Source organism: Neodiprion pinetum, chromosome 5 (genome assembly GCF_021155775.2).
Source record: "Neodiprion pinetum isolate iyNeoPine1 chromosome 5, iyNeoPine1.2, whole genome shotgun sequence".
In the NCBI taxonomy this organism is placed as follows: Eukaryota; Metazoa; Arthropoda; class Insecta; order Hymenoptera; family Diprionidae; genus Neodiprion; species Neodiprion pinetum.
Genome location: NC_060236.1, coordinates 4,296,418 through 4,311,222, shown reverse-complemented (window position 1 = coordinate 4,311,222; position 14,805 = coordinate 4,296,418). Strand labels below are relative to the sequence as shown.

General features: G+C 42.7%; 3 protein-coding genes across 4 annotated transcripts; 1 reads left to right on the top strand and 2 right to left on the bottom strand.

The window, feature by feature from the left end:
• Window positions 1-1,141: 1,141 nt before the first annotated feature.
• LOC124218701 (beta-glucuronidase) lies at window positions 1,142-9,078 on the top strand. 2 transcript variants are annotated; one of them, XM_046625395.2, is made up of 10 exons: window positions 1,142-1,372; window positions 5,306-5,467; window positions 5,574-5,672; window positions 6,230-6,406; window positions 6,706-6,938; window positions 7,030-7,584; window positions 7,683-7,944; window positions 8,066-8,254; window positions 8,332-8,470; window positions 8,546-9,078. In XM_046625395.2, exons 1-10 carry the CDS (start codon window positions 1,355-1,357, stop codon window positions 8,725-8,727), a joined length of 2,016 nt encoding a protein of 671 aa, XP_046481351.1. In that variant the 5' UTR covers window positions 1,142-1,354; the 3' UTR covers window positions 8,728-9,078. The 2 variants fall into 2 exon arrangements, with proteins under 2 accessions (XP_046481351.1, XP_046481350.1); XM_046625394.2 differs by lacking the exon at window positions 1,142-1,372 and adding an exon at window positions 4,571-4,831.
• A 424-nt stretch (window positions 9,079-9,502) lies between these two features.
• Window positions 9,503-10,086, bottom strand: LOC124218704 (zinc finger HIT domain-containing protein 3). Its single transcript, XM_046625398.2, has 2 exons — window positions 10,019-10,086; window positions 9,503-9,842 (listed from the first exon to the last, which is right to left on the bottom strand). The coding sequence occupies exons 1-2, from the start codon at window positions 10,084-10,086 to the stop codon at window positions 9,503-9,505; spliced, it is 408 nt and encodes a 135-aa protein (XP_046481354.1).
• Window positions 10,087-12,399: 2,313 nt separating this feature from the next.
• LOC124218693 (uncharacterized) lies at window positions 12,400-14,805 on the bottom strand. The gene is made up of 3 exons (XM_046625381.2): window positions 13,887-14,805; window positions 13,597-13,803; window positions 12,400-12,852 (listed from the first exon to the last, which is right to left on the bottom strand). Exons 1-3 carry the CDS (start codon window positions 14,033-14,035, stop codon window positions 12,603-12,605), a joined length of 606 nt encoding a protein of 201 aa, XP_046481337.1. The 5' UTR covers window positions 14,036-14,805; the 3' UTR covers window positions 12,400-12,602.

Here is a 14,805-nt window from a genome sequence, read left to right as displayed (position 1 = left end):
CGACTATTTGCAGCGTTTACATACTTATTGTACTCCAAATTGGTGTATACGAAAATAATAAGCTGTAACCGGCGTTCAAATATGAAAACGACCGGTTTCAAACTGGCCTCGGATGCGTTATCGGTGACCCAAAAAATCGCTGCCTACTAATTTTTATCAGAACTGGAATATTTTTACATTTTTTTCCGTCATATCGAATCGCCATTTTGGATTTCGGAAACTGACTACAGAATCGTGAAAAACCATCCGACAAACCGACGAGTATCAATTTTCATGAAAACTCAGTTGCTAATTTTTTTTTTTCAGCTTACCGAATGCGCCAGATTTGAATTTCGCAAATCTCACCTTATATAAAAAACTTCGCGGTATGAATTTTCATTCAAACCCATTCATCCATTCTCAAGATATCATCATTTTTATCCGATCTTTCGGAATTTCGTTGTTTAAACAATTGAAAAAGCAGCGAACCGATCAAAGCCAAAATCTAATCAGTTCTAAGTTTGGATAAGCCGCGTCGATCGAGACAAAAATCATTGAAATCCGGCAACTCGTTCAACTCAACTTTTCATTTTCGGGATGATTACAATAACTTTCTTATTTCTCTTGGGACGAAAAAACGGTAGGTTAAAAAAAAAATGCAGTACCTAATTCATTAGAGTAATTAATACTCCGCTAGCTTAGAGGGCTCGAAAATGCTTCAAGCTAGGTTGGAAAAACAACTCTGTTTTAATTGATGACAACTGGCGGAAAACGAATCGTGGAAATAGGTGACCAGAAAAATCAGAGCCCGTGTTTTCAGGGGGGATTCAAATATATCCCGAAGCTCTCATGAGGCTGAAGTTAGTAAAGTTATTGCGACGATTAACGTTTCGGAAAAACCGTTATTTCGCAATTTTAGTAATGATTAAAATTTACTACAACATAACAAGGAGAAACGGATTCGTATTTTGAAAACTTGCCTTATTCAACGTCACTGTAAATTTGAAAGATAGTGATTTTTCGTTACATAAACGTGACTAGAAGTTCAGCCTCGTGAACTTTCGGCGACAGCACCGCATCCATTCCTGATATCTGTGCACTCCCTCCCACTTCCGTTGGAATCGGTCGAACACGTGAGATAAATAGAATCGTCAACTTGTCCGGGAGTCACTCCGTTTGAATCGTCGCTCCTCCAAGCTTCACTTCGACATTTTCCCCCCCCGACGAAATATATAACGTAAACGTTCTCCTGCAACCGATACTTCGAGGGATGATTTCTGAGCATCGACGAGTTTAAACTGGTCCTGAGCTTCAGCTTCGCTTCATTAAAACTTGCAAGTTCCTGTGACCCGCACAAAGAAGATCACCAAGATCCATGTTCTCCGTTGGTGCGGTACGTTCTTACGACTGTTTCTATAATTCGGCTTACTACATCAGATGACTTTGGAAACGATTCGAACATACTTTTCCACGATTCGAAATGACGTTTCGACTGCGGCAGAGCAGAAGTGTCAACTAGGTCTTTTCGCGGTTGTATTTAAAAGTGACGGGGTTTATTTGTCGTATTTCGAAACCACGCGCGGATTGAAATGTGATAAGAGTAATGATCGACTGACGAGGGCTCGTTTGGAAAACAAGTCGATTAATCGGTTCACAGTTTTGATCGTTGTTTCGTTCCCGAAAACAAAACTGCCGTACATTCAATATGCGTGTAACGAATCACGAGTTCCGGTGTGCGATGCAGCTTATTCGGGCCAATCTAAACTTCCGGGCGTCGGTGCCCCGATCACGGTTTCATCTGCATGGTGAAAAAACCGTCGTCGCGTCTCACGCTCGGTGTATAATTGATCGTATCGACGTATCGAAAGACTTGATTCGTGCCAGGGTCGAAAAGAAAATTGAACTCAGCTAAAATCAAGAAGAGTTCGGGCAGGAAATCGTATTCCGACGGTGACAGAATCCGCTTCTGGTTCTCCGGCAAAGCGCGTCGAACTAGTTTCAATTATAACGGCTGGCTCGATGCGGACTTCGATCAAAGCCGCAGAGATCCGCCGATGATCGCTGACGTTGAGCCCTTATATGCGCTTCCTTGATGAAGTAGTAAGCCAATTTCGTTCTACACGGGAAATGTACGGTGTGTTATTTTTATAGAAAAATACCGCAACCCGCCCGATCTTCGTGTCTGACCGTTAATTGCGTATTTTCGGGTTTCACGTACGCTAAATTTACGACCCACGTTGTACCTTCGAACCTGATTAGATCCCGTGCAAATTACCCAATTAGCACTAACAAGGAAAGGACTCAGCGGGCATTTCCTCGATGTAATTAACCAGCATTGATCCCATTTTCTATCGCACGGTTTTAAATTGCAAACGCAACCACTGCTCGTGGGTCGTTAATTATGTTACCATTGTTGGGTTTGCATATCTTTGGCCTTGGAATATTACGTGACTGAAGTCCGACAGAGTGCAGGTGATAAGGTTTGAAGTAATCCGAGACCGAACGACCTTTTGCCGTTACGACTCTGCAATATATGGTCCCGAGATTTCAGATCCACAATTGAGGGGCGGGGATGAAATTCCGAATTTGAAAAGTGCCGAAAGCACCGAATTCCGAGTTTTTGGTGGCGAAACATCAAAGTTTCGAAGGGTCCGAAACCCGACGCTCAAAGTTCCGAAAGGGCGAAATACCCGAAGGGCATAACTCTGACAACTCAAAGTTCCGGAAGTGCAAAGAGAAGAAAATTTGAAAATCTGAAACATCGAAATTTCGAATGATCGAAGATTTTCAGTTCTGTGAATTTCTAGCTTGGTAAAATTTTCATCTTTCTTTGTTTTGGATTTTCGATATTTTTACGTTAGGAATCCTGGTCATTCTGGTTTTCAGTTTTTCTGATTTTTTTTACATCCACTTGTTGAGTAAACTACGCTGTACGAGCATATTTTAACTTTCGGAATTTTACTCAATCAAAACTTTATTTTTCGGAGTTTTGCTCTATGATGCCTTGAATTTTCGCAATCTTGCGAAATACGGAATTAAGCGCTTTCGGAACTTTTCAAATTCGGAACTTCAACCACGCCCTACAATTGATTTTAACCTCGAAAATAATCTATCGCATAAAAATCGTTACCCAAAATTCGACACATACCTATACAGTGAAAATAATTGCGTACCGTTTCAAGATTTGATTATGAATATAAACTGCTTTTATGAGTGCTATTACAGATGTAAGTAAACAACTGTAAAAGACCTACACTCACGCGGGAAAAAATTTATAGCTCGGAAAAAATGAACACGAATAATATTGAAACAGAGAATTGTTGCCTCAACGTTATTGGGCAAATACGAGACGTGATGACAAAACGTTTGCACAAATGTCTGAGCTTTAACTGCAACGGTGTATGTCACAATACAATAATAACATATAGCCACCCAGAATTATTTCAGGTAAACGTGACACAGGTTTTCTGTTTGCTAATTGGCTTAATAACGCTGTCAATACAAAAAGAACTAAAAAACAATACATTCAATTTCGCATAATGCAAAATTCACGAGACTTCCGCGCATCGCACGTGAAATAAAAATTTCCTTCGGTAATTTATTTTCGCATGCGTTTCACTGTCCTTAAATTATATTCGTGGATAAGGGTATAGGATGTACAGTAGGGTGGTCCTCATTCAGAATGTTGACGAATTTATTCCGGATCACCCCACCGAATCAACTATAAATAATTGAAAAACGATTCACAATTTTTTTCAGATTTTTATATCAACTGTAACCCGTGCCTGTAAGAGGAAGGATTTCCCAATTTAAAATACACGTGTTTCGGACACGTTCTTGGTATATATTTTACTGTAAGAGTAATAATGTTCGAAAAAGTCCATGAATGTGAGGTTCTAGTGAGCATGATTGCTACTATCTGAGAAAAACTTCACATCATCATACCAGGTAATATAGACTATTGCATTTCTTATAAATAAAGAGAAAAATTCAAATTTCAAGGGTGTGCGACTCGTCGAGATTGGTTGGTATGATGATGTGAATTTTTTCTCAGACAGTAGTACTAATACTCGCTAAATCTTCGCGATTACAGATTGATTCGAACATCGTCACTCTTACGATAAAATATATGCTGAGAATGTATCTGAAACAAGTGTATTTTAAACGGTGATATCCATCCATTTACAGGCACGGATTAGAATTGATATAAAAATCTGAAAGAATTGGGAAATTGCTTTTGAATTATTTATAGTTGATTTGGGGGGTGGTCTGAAAAAAAATCATCAACACCCCAAGTAAGGATCACCCTAATGTACAGGATAACTCTGTTAAACCAGTCCGATTGTGGGATCCGATGACAGGCAACGCCATCTGGTGTAAGCATCTAAGCGTAATCAATCTCATTGTCTGAAAAGTTCTCTTACAATTAGCTCCCGAGTAAAGTTGAAACTAGTTGATGTACAAAGTTGAATTGAATGAGAATCCGTACGATTATAAGTTTACCGATTTCCTGTCAGGCGGAGTTGAAATACGCAGAGGCGTAAAAATTACGCAGCCAGGCAGGCGCGCGCTTCGTACGTATGTATAATTCGGTATCTTTATCGAGGTTGCACGATAACGGACAACCTGTACAAGCAAATGAGTGAGCAAACACAAGTAAAATAACGCGTAACCTAACGAGCGAGCCTGAAGAACCTGATGGAGAAATAATATATAACATCCCATTGTAACCAAGTTTATTATAAACATACGTGGATAAGACAATATATCAACGGAATCCCTGGACAAATGCGAGGATCTCGTTAAAAGCAGCGATATGAGTGTTCTTGACAACGAAATCGACCAGAGCGAGGTAGAAGTCTCACTATCAACTTCTGACATACCTATTTCAGGAGGCATATTAATACCAGTAGAGAAATGAAAAATGGGTGACATTATTGTCACTAAGAATGCTTCCTATCAATTGATTCTAGTAGGGAAAGAATACGTAAATGAAGCTCGATCCCTGCACACTTTTCTGAACAAAACAAACCTCAATCGAATTAAATAATTGACAGAGATATAAATTCTCATAATTCAATCACACTTTCAATCGTCTTGTGAGACGATGAAAATATCTTATCAGAAACGTATTTTATTTTTTATTACTTTCCGGACGTAAAAACGTCTATAATAAAATACTGCGAACGATGTGTGACTTTTTCACGTCTCTCGAACGTAAATGTTACTCTGCATCAGTGGAAAATCTGTCGCGCCATGCGATTTGAAAAAAAGGAAAAAGATCTATTAAATTGATTGAAAAATTCTGCCAATATCCTGACCGCAGAATGGCGCTGGGGCCCTGCTGCCGACCCTGATGACACTCTTAGGGACGTTTCTTGTCTCGGCGAACCATACGCAGAACACGGCGACGTATCCCTCGCTAATCGGAAACGGGAATGCGACGCTTCCAGGACTTCTGTATCCCCGAGAGAGCGAGTCTCGACAGGTAAAGTAATTCATAACGGACGGTAAATGCTTGGAATAAATGTCGAGTTGAAAGTACCATTATTGTTTGCTTCTGTTTTTCTTTTTCTCTCCTTTTTGCATTCCAGGTTGTATCGCTGAACGGGATGTGGGATTTCGTAGTTTCGCCTATCGCCGACCCGGAGGTGGGGTACAGGGAGGGCTGGTACGAGAAGGACCTGAACAAGGTAGGTTGACGAGGTTGCAGAACCGCGCTGTCCCCATAAAACGAAGTCTTCGTTGGGACTTTTCAATTCTCCGGTACGATAAACTCGTGGCAAAAGTTAGAAAGGAACCTGAAGCTGCAATTTCGCGGCTCGTTTGCGGCGCAAAAGCTCGCTCTAGCTCCACGTAACCGCGTCATTTTCCTCGCTTCTTTTTCCGGCGATTCCCTACAGCGATAAGTGCAAGTGAGTGAATCGATGGTCTCAAGTCCGGCGATGATTCGTCCTTCTAAACAAAGACCGACAGTAGCGTTTTTCATTCAAATTACAATGATGTATTTCAAATCTATATATCGATCAAACTAATTGACTTAATACTCTAATAACAACAAGGTCTCGAAGAGAGTAGATGAAACTTGGTAGACCATCCAAAGGATCAAATGGTGAATTTGGGGCTAACAATACATGTCCCACTGATTCGTGTTCCATTATCAGAACTCGGTATAGGCAAAGACTCTTTTAGTTTTCGATCAAGTTCCATCGATCGAAACTTCAGATACAAGGAATTGCTCTGTCTGAAGGTCGGCAAGCCGATGAAGATGCCGGTTCCGTCGTCCTACAACGATGTGACTACCTCGAGCGCGCTGAGGGACCACGTCGGCGTCGTCTGGTACCAGAGAACCTTCTACACGCCCTCATTCTGGGCCGAGATGCGCACCTTCGTATGGTTCGGTTCAGTGGACTACATCGCTCAAGTGGTAAAGATCCCGTGTTTCCCTGTACATGGAGCAAAGGGTACATACTAAATATTCACATATGGTGTAACTGTAAAAGATATATTTGTAGTCGCAGTTATCAGGATTAGTCTTATACTGTGACATCGTATGTACAACATAGTTGCGGTAAATATTCTATTTGAGAATCGGAATAGTCGTGATACTGTAACGACAAATGCATCTGTTATGAACACCATACGCGAATTCTCAGTATAGGTACCCATTTCTGCCTGATCCTTTCATTCTGCAACTTTTCATCCGGATCACTCGATCGTTCACAGTGGATAAACGGGAAACTCGTCGCGAGTCACGAGCTGGGACACCTCCCGTTCGAAGGTGATATTGGGGGGGTGCTGAACCCCGCCGGGAAGAACTACATCACTGTCGCCATCGACAACAGGCTCCTTATGAATACCGTACCGCAGGGTACGATAAACAAAATAAACACGGACGAGGGAGAGGTCTTCCAGCAGACCTACACCTTTGACTTCTTCCACTACTCGGGGATACACAGGTTGTTCTCTAAAACGCCTCACAACCAGATATTCCATTCAGACTGATGTTATAGAATCACGACATGCCTGAATTCGCTGACCGATTTTCAGACCGGTGCTTCTCTACACAAAGCCGAGGGTCTACGTCTCGGACATCTCCGTGAAAACAAGTATCGACGGAAACGATGGTACGGTGGAGTACGTGGTGGAAGCTCGCGGTCTGGACCAAGGCGAGATTCCGAATTTCACGGTAAGCTTGATAGACGCGGACGGTCTTGTAGTCGCAGAAGAATCGGGCAAGGTGATATCGGGGAGGCTCAAGGTACCTTCCGCGAAACTTTGGTGGGGCAGGGATATGGGATACGAGCCTGGGTACCTCTATACGCTAGAGGTGCGGGTCTCGGTGACGAATACATCCGGGCAGGATGTCTACCGACTTCCAGTCGGCATCAGGACCATAACCTGGACCAACACCAGCCTCCTTCTGAACGGCAAACCCGTCTACTTCCGCGGTTTCGGTCGCCACGAAGACTCCTTCATCAGGGGACGCGCTCTTGACCTTCCAACCATGACCAGAGACTACGAACTCCTCAAGTGGGTCGGCGCAAACGGATACAGAACGAGCCACTACCCTTACAGCGAGGAAGTTCTCGATGAGGCAGACAGGTGAGGGTATAAAGTGCAATTATCTGTTTGATGTTCGCTGGTTTCGGATTACAGTTCAGTTGGACTCGTAATTTGACATCACGTTTTCAACATTTCAGGCAGGGCTTCCTCATAATCGACGAATGTCCCGCGGTGAATACTGAAAACTTTTCTACGCCGCTGCTAGAACTCCACAAACGATCGCTGTCGGAACTCATTAGACGGGACAAAAACCGCCCCTCGGTTGTCATGTGGTCCATTGCGAACGAGCCGTTTTCGCAGTACGATGCCGCCTCGGATTACTTCCGCCAAATAGCCGAGCATACGAGATCTCTAGATCTCACAAGACCCATCACACTCGCTATAGCACAGAGTGTCCAGGTATCGAATGTGTTCAGTGTTTATTATAAGTCATCCGACGAATCTGCAACATAGCCGTAATTATATTTCATCGGAAAATTTAATCAAACTCATCTTGTCTTTATCATTTTCTGCTATGCAGGCAGACAAGTCGGCTCCGTATTTAGACATAATAAGTTTCAACCGGTACAATGCATGGTACACTAATCCGGGAAGATTGGACGTGATAGACATTTTGGTCGAAGCTGAGGCCACTGCGTGGAACGAGAAATACAACAAGCCTGTCATAATGACTGAATACGGAGCAGACACCATGCCCGGTCTTCATGAGGTTCGTATTTTATACCAGCGACAAACTTTCTCACATTGATAAATTTTTTGTTAATAAAACGAATGTCTCAAATTTAGTTACCTGCGTACGTATGGAGCGAAGATTATCAGACGGAGTTAATGTCGAGGCACTTTAAGGCGTTCGATCGTCTGAGAAAGAAGGGATTCTTTATCGGGGAGTTCATATGGAATTTTGCTGATTTCAGAACGGCACAATGTAAGATTGAAATTTTTATCAGGTCAATTCAACGGAGGGATTCAAACGAATCGTAATAATAATTCTCTTTAACAGCCTTCACCAGAGTCGGTGGAAACAAAAAGGGAATATTTACAAGAGACAGGCAACCGAAAGAAGTTGCGCATCTCGTACGCAAGAGGTATTTTTCTCTGGCTGCTGAACAATACAATGTGTTGATTCCAAAGGACTTGGCATTATACGTATCTTCAACATATGCAGGGCGGTCAGAACTTTAGAAAGGTCCTTATGACGGAATAAGAGAGTACGAATTTTTCCAGAGTAAAAAAACAGATAGCTGTGAGTGGTAATTCATCTCGATGATGAAGGGAAAGAATATACAAACTGAACTAATACAAACGTTAGGTGCAACGACGAAGCGAATTCACAAACGAAATAAAACTAGATGAAAGTCGATTTGATACATCAGGCACACCTAACGTGATTATAGCGGATTAAGGAATATTGTACACTCTGCCAAACCCACTATTTTTAGTCAAAATAAGTATCGTAGATGTAAAGGAAAGAAGAAGTTTGTAAGAAAAATTTTCAATTTTTATTCTAATGATAATACATGTACTTTTGTTCAATACCTTCTTTTACCCTCTAGACCCAGAAACTTCAAAAACTGAGGTTTCAGAAACCTTAAATTCGTCAGTATGAATGTTCTTACACAAAGAAATGTATCGCCTCTGTTACCGTCCAAACGAGAACACAAACTAATCGTGTGTGAAACACGGTATCTGACAATATCTATTCAGAGCCTTCAATTTTTCAAGTTTGATGACACACCGTTTCAATGGATCAATTTGCACCTAGCCTTTTGACAATGATCCATTTCTTCTTTATCGATTTGTGAACTTGTCGTCGTAAGCATAAATATTCAAACAATCGTTTATAGCCAAGCAAACAGTACAGATTCAAATGACCAGTTATTAGTTCATTATAACGCGATCAGGCGGTTCATTGGAAGAGAGAAAAGGAGAGGAATCGATAATCCCTCAGTAAAGGTATCTAAGAATTAGGGAACGGAACCTCGTCCTGCGGCTCTACAACGCGAAGACAGGCATCTGCAAGTTCGACGAATATCGGTTCTGTCATAGCCTGAGCCACAGCTTCTGTAGGATCGTCAGCATCTAGAATCCCCTTCATGATTGCGCGTACGTGAGGATTGTTAAGACAGTTTTTTAGCTCTGTACATTGACGCAATGCTGCCAGTTTCTCTACGGAAACTGTGTCTTCCGTGGGAAACCTGTAGAGGGGTTCGATTCTTTCTGCTTTAATTTCATCAGGCTCGGGAATCTGCGAGGTGCAAGGCACAGATTTATGCACCTTGAAGCAGTCGGCCGAGCAGCTGAAAAGACAGGAGTGAATTTTTAGCAAAGAACTTTGAGTGTAATACAAATTCGGAGAGCCAGAAGTGCGTTGTGCTACCGCAGAAAACGAAAATTCAAATCAAAGCCCAACCCACGTGGCGTGATAACAGAACATAACCTGTATCTGGACCAACTTAAAGGAACTGTATCTTACTATCGTATTCTGCACGTTGGGCACTTGTAAGGGGCGATTTCTTTGCCGCAAAGCTCACACGTGGTCATTTTGTGACGCCAAATTTTATTGCCACTTCTATTCGAGTATTTCAAGCAGTTTACACGCTTAACGCGCTTTCCACGCACTTTCACTTCGATTGTATACAAAACAAACGTGAAGCGTTGTCGCGAATCATATAACTCACATAGTACACAGAACGTGGAGAAACCATACTCCTATTTTACGTGTCCCTCGTTTGGAAGCGCTCTTGGACACGAAATTGGATTCTGGAACTAATTTTCGACGCAACGACGGATGGTGAGCAGATATCGGTTACCGACTCGCACTCTGCCTTACCATAGTTAAATATCACTACATTCTGTAGTAGCGAAATGAAACAAATCACAAACATTAACAAATGATGTCGTTGCACTGCGAAATATTCACTTCAGGGCCACAATTAAGAATGGAAGTCTGAATTAAAAATTACCTGTACTGAAAATTATCGGTTTGAATGATTTCAGACTCTGAGTTGGTTGTTGCACGTTAGATCGCCATCATCAAGTAATATATTGTTATAATGACAATGTGATTACTCGTATCATAACTAAAAATTTTGATATTGTCTCCGATTATTTACCTTCTTCATTAACATAATTATTCGAAAAATTCGTTACGGCAAACTTCGTGCGCTGAGTTGCCTGTGGCAAAAGAGGAAAATTTCGTGGTGAGAAAGTCTACACGCTGTAGAAGCCGTGGGATCGAACTTCACATAATATTACTAATTGTTTTTTTTTTCACATTAGAATGTGAAAAATGTTCGGAACGACGTGCGGAAAAATCGCCTCTATAAAAATCTTCACGTCCAATTACACGCGAAGTCACGGGCAAACATCGCAGTGTCTTGATAAAAGAATTGTATCTGAGGCTTACCGATCCTTCGATGCTTCCAGATTATGCAGAATCAGTCGAATCAGCTCTCCTGGTCAACCGCAAGACACAGTCTCTATCGGCGATGATCCTCGACGTCGTAGAGCCACTACTTTCCAACACCCGAGCACGCACATGCCTGTTATAAATTAGAAATAACGATTATATCGTATCGAAAGGTTTACATTTGTTGTTTCTAGGCACAATTTGCACGCAATTCGTACCAGACACAACCTCACACGCATTCTGTAGAAAACAATGGTCAACGCGACTATGTACAAACAATTTAACATTGAGTGGGCATCGTGCGATGTATACATACGTTAAATTAGACCTGCGTATCTCGTTACGTCGATCTATCACTTCTTATACCCGAAATAATCACAACGAAATGAAAATGGAACATTCTAAAACGAACAGTACACTCAACGCATGATTTTCTTACGAATATACCGAAAATATATAGGAATTTAGTCTCTCCTGGAGTCGCGTTAGTACGTAACGGTCAAATCACGATCGTCATTTGTTCAGTGTTGAAAGAAACGGTCGCAAGCATACCGCATGAAAACGAACCTTTGAATGACTTTGAACTGTTTATTTAACGATCACTTACCGAAGTCAAATCCACGGATCAAGTTTTTTACGAAAAACCATTAGTTGATGGACGAATTCGCACGATTACGGGATACGCGATGCGACCCAAGCTTATTCGAACTCCTCGGCGTCCCAGAACTCCGTAACTACCCTGAACGTAGCGCCGGAGCAACGACGCCTGCGCGGCAAAATTAAAAGATGACAACTACCGCCCTCTTACCAGGCTATAGGAACTAATTTTTGATGACGAAGGTATGTCGGTAACGTATCCACAAGTCTCGTAGGATTATCCACGTTCAGTCATTGGAATTTTGATCAGAGTGACACAGATTGGTTGCCGCCGATATTTGTGTCCTGTCGAAAATTAGTTCTAAAAATCTATTTCTTTTACAAAGTACACGAATTCCCGCAGGACATGAAAAATTGAAAATCGGACTTTTTTTTCACAGATTGCCGCCAAAAAGAATAGCAGAGCACGACATTAAAGATAGAACGACGAGCTACGGCATTACAGTGGGATATTATTTACACTCGTTATTCGTGAGAAAACTTGGACGCATCGATTAGCGTTCGATTGAAAAAGTCAAGATGGTGAGTGCAATAGTGTGCAAATTTGAACGATTGTATTCTAACTCGTATGTAAAACGGTGTCAAGATACGCGGCAAGATTTCCAACCGATTTAACTCTGAATTGCCAATCTGATCTTTACTACGTCTTTTTTCCACCAGCAAATGCGACATCGTTGAAGGATTTTCGTACATACAGGTAATGATTAACAAGGAAGGCGAAAGAATTTGTCAATGGTAAATTAGTAATACTTAAAGAATCAATCCAATATATAAATTAGTTGATTAACTTTCTTGCTCTCAGAGCTAACTTTTGCGAATTATAAACTGCTGCATTGTGCATGGCTCCACATTCTCGAGGCATAGTGTCGTTCTTCAAATCTGATACACCGTCTCTGTTGTATTCTGTGAATATAACGTGATATTCAAGGTTTCCTGACGTACACAGTGTTCACACTTTTCTCCTGACTACTTTATTCCCCTTTCCAGAGCCTCAAAATAAGCCGTACTCGAGCTGTTCGCCGACGCTGAGTGACGAGACGAATCTGACGTTCTCCGCTATGTCGTAACAGAGTTTAGCAACCCCGGTAAGTTCGCCGTCGATCAGAGGGGTGAAGTTGTAAAGAAGGGCGAGGAACTCGTCGTAGGTTATCCACCCATCGCCGTCGGCATCGGCGTGTTCGAACTTCTGCTTCCTGACGTTAGCTGCGGTCGAATCGCCGAGACTCTCCAAAACCGCGCAGCTGAAATTAACGGTTTGAATTTATTCTGTTGAAAGGACCCCGCAGAATGGAAATTGGCTCCCGGTCCAATTTGCTGGATTTTCAGTATGTTACAGTGCAGATCCTCCCGATCAAAAGTTCTCATGGACACAACTTCCAACAATCATCAGTTTCCGAGATATAAGCTTCGGAAGGAGGGTGAATGGATTTTTTAATACCTATGGATTACTCGATTTTTACGAATTACAAAGCTCAAGGGGGTCTTGAAATCAAATATATCACTCAAAAACTGCACGCCATAGACGCGTGAAAAACAGGACAAGTGGATTATTGCAAGGGTCGCAGGGTCTCGTTCTTCGCGCGAAATCTGACGTTGCGCCTCGTTCCGGTAAACCAGCGAGTTCGTGGATGGAATCAATTACAGCTTCCTGCCCATCTTTGAGAATCAACGGTGCAGTTTTTCGAGTGATTTGTTTGATTTAAAGTCCCCTCGAAGCTCTATAATTCGTGAAAATCACAAAATCCATACATGTCAAAAAATCTGTACTTCTTCCTTCCGATGCCTGTATCTCGGAAAATACTGATATTTGATACTTGTGTCCATGAGAACTTTTGATCAGGAAGATATGTACTATAGCATACCTACTGAAAATCCAGCCAATTTGCCCGGGAGCCAATTTCCATAAGGATTCTGCGGGGTCCTTTCTCTCGGTCTTTGCAAAAAAACAAAAAATCTGATTCCCAACTATTTCCAGGATGACTCACAAATCTGGGTGCGACAGCATGCCGGTCTTTTGAGCGTCGAAGAGGAGGAAGAGACTGTGAAGGTTGGAGATCGTCATTTCGTTCCACCCAGGAAACTTCTTGAGCACCTTTTGCACCGACCACCGACTGTTCTTTTCGTGCATTTGCCTGGCATGCCTCCGCTGAGATAGAAGTCGTTCGTAAAACGTTGCAACCAATTTATCGTACCTGCAGCGAGATGCAGGATGGCGAGGAAGCTGAATGAGACAAGAGATCGGAAATCGAGTGGAATCGGATCGGGTTTAAATTACTCGGACGGTGGTTCCTTGGGGAGATTCTCACTCCCCGGTATCCGTTCGCCGGTCGAGGTGAAGTCCTCCTGTCGATGAAAGCATATCGGTTTCCTCTTGATTGGGTAGTCGAAAAGGCGATTGATGATCGCGCTCAATTTGCTTCCCATTTCTCTGATAATTCCCGACTCTCGGCGTCTGCAGGTTATTAAGCCCGACGATCTGGTCAGTCGCCGAGTGTCGCTAGATCCGCTTCGAGCAAAAATGCTTCTCTTTTTTCCCCCTCGTCACTTGTTATCGGACCGATATAAATACACTTATACGTGTGCATAGATACACATACCGTGTCGCTAATTCGCCAGCCGGTTCGTTCGTACCGCGCATTAGCGTCCGGTTTTTCGTACTTTCAGAGGCCGCGCGCGTGTCGATGAGAGAATGACGTAAGGCAGGTGGCATGAATGAGCTGTCGTCGACGAGGCCCGCATTCCGTTCGCCGCCCCCCGCGGCCCAACTTTCTGCACCGTGGAATTCGACTCTCGATCCGGACGATGAGCGCAGCCTCTCGATCCGCGAGTCTTTGCAGCCTAGCTCCGCGAGGCTCGTCTAATCGGCCATGCACACCTTGGTTTCCGATCCTTCCTCGCCCTCGTAATTCTCTACCTGCATCAGGGTCAGGAAGAACATTTCTTATACAGTCGAGCCAATCGCTCGCGTTTATTTACACTTGCGGCTTCCAGGTTTCTTGCTCGCCTTTTACTTCTGCTGCACGCACGCACACCTTCAGAACCGGAAGCGGGACGGTTAACAGTAAACCCCATGCGTATATATACCTATAACGAAATTCCTCCTACCAATCGTTAAAAACGAGCTCACGGCGGTTCCTTGCCCGTCTCCCATCCACGGGGACTATTTGATATCCTATTTTTACCGTCATCTTCTT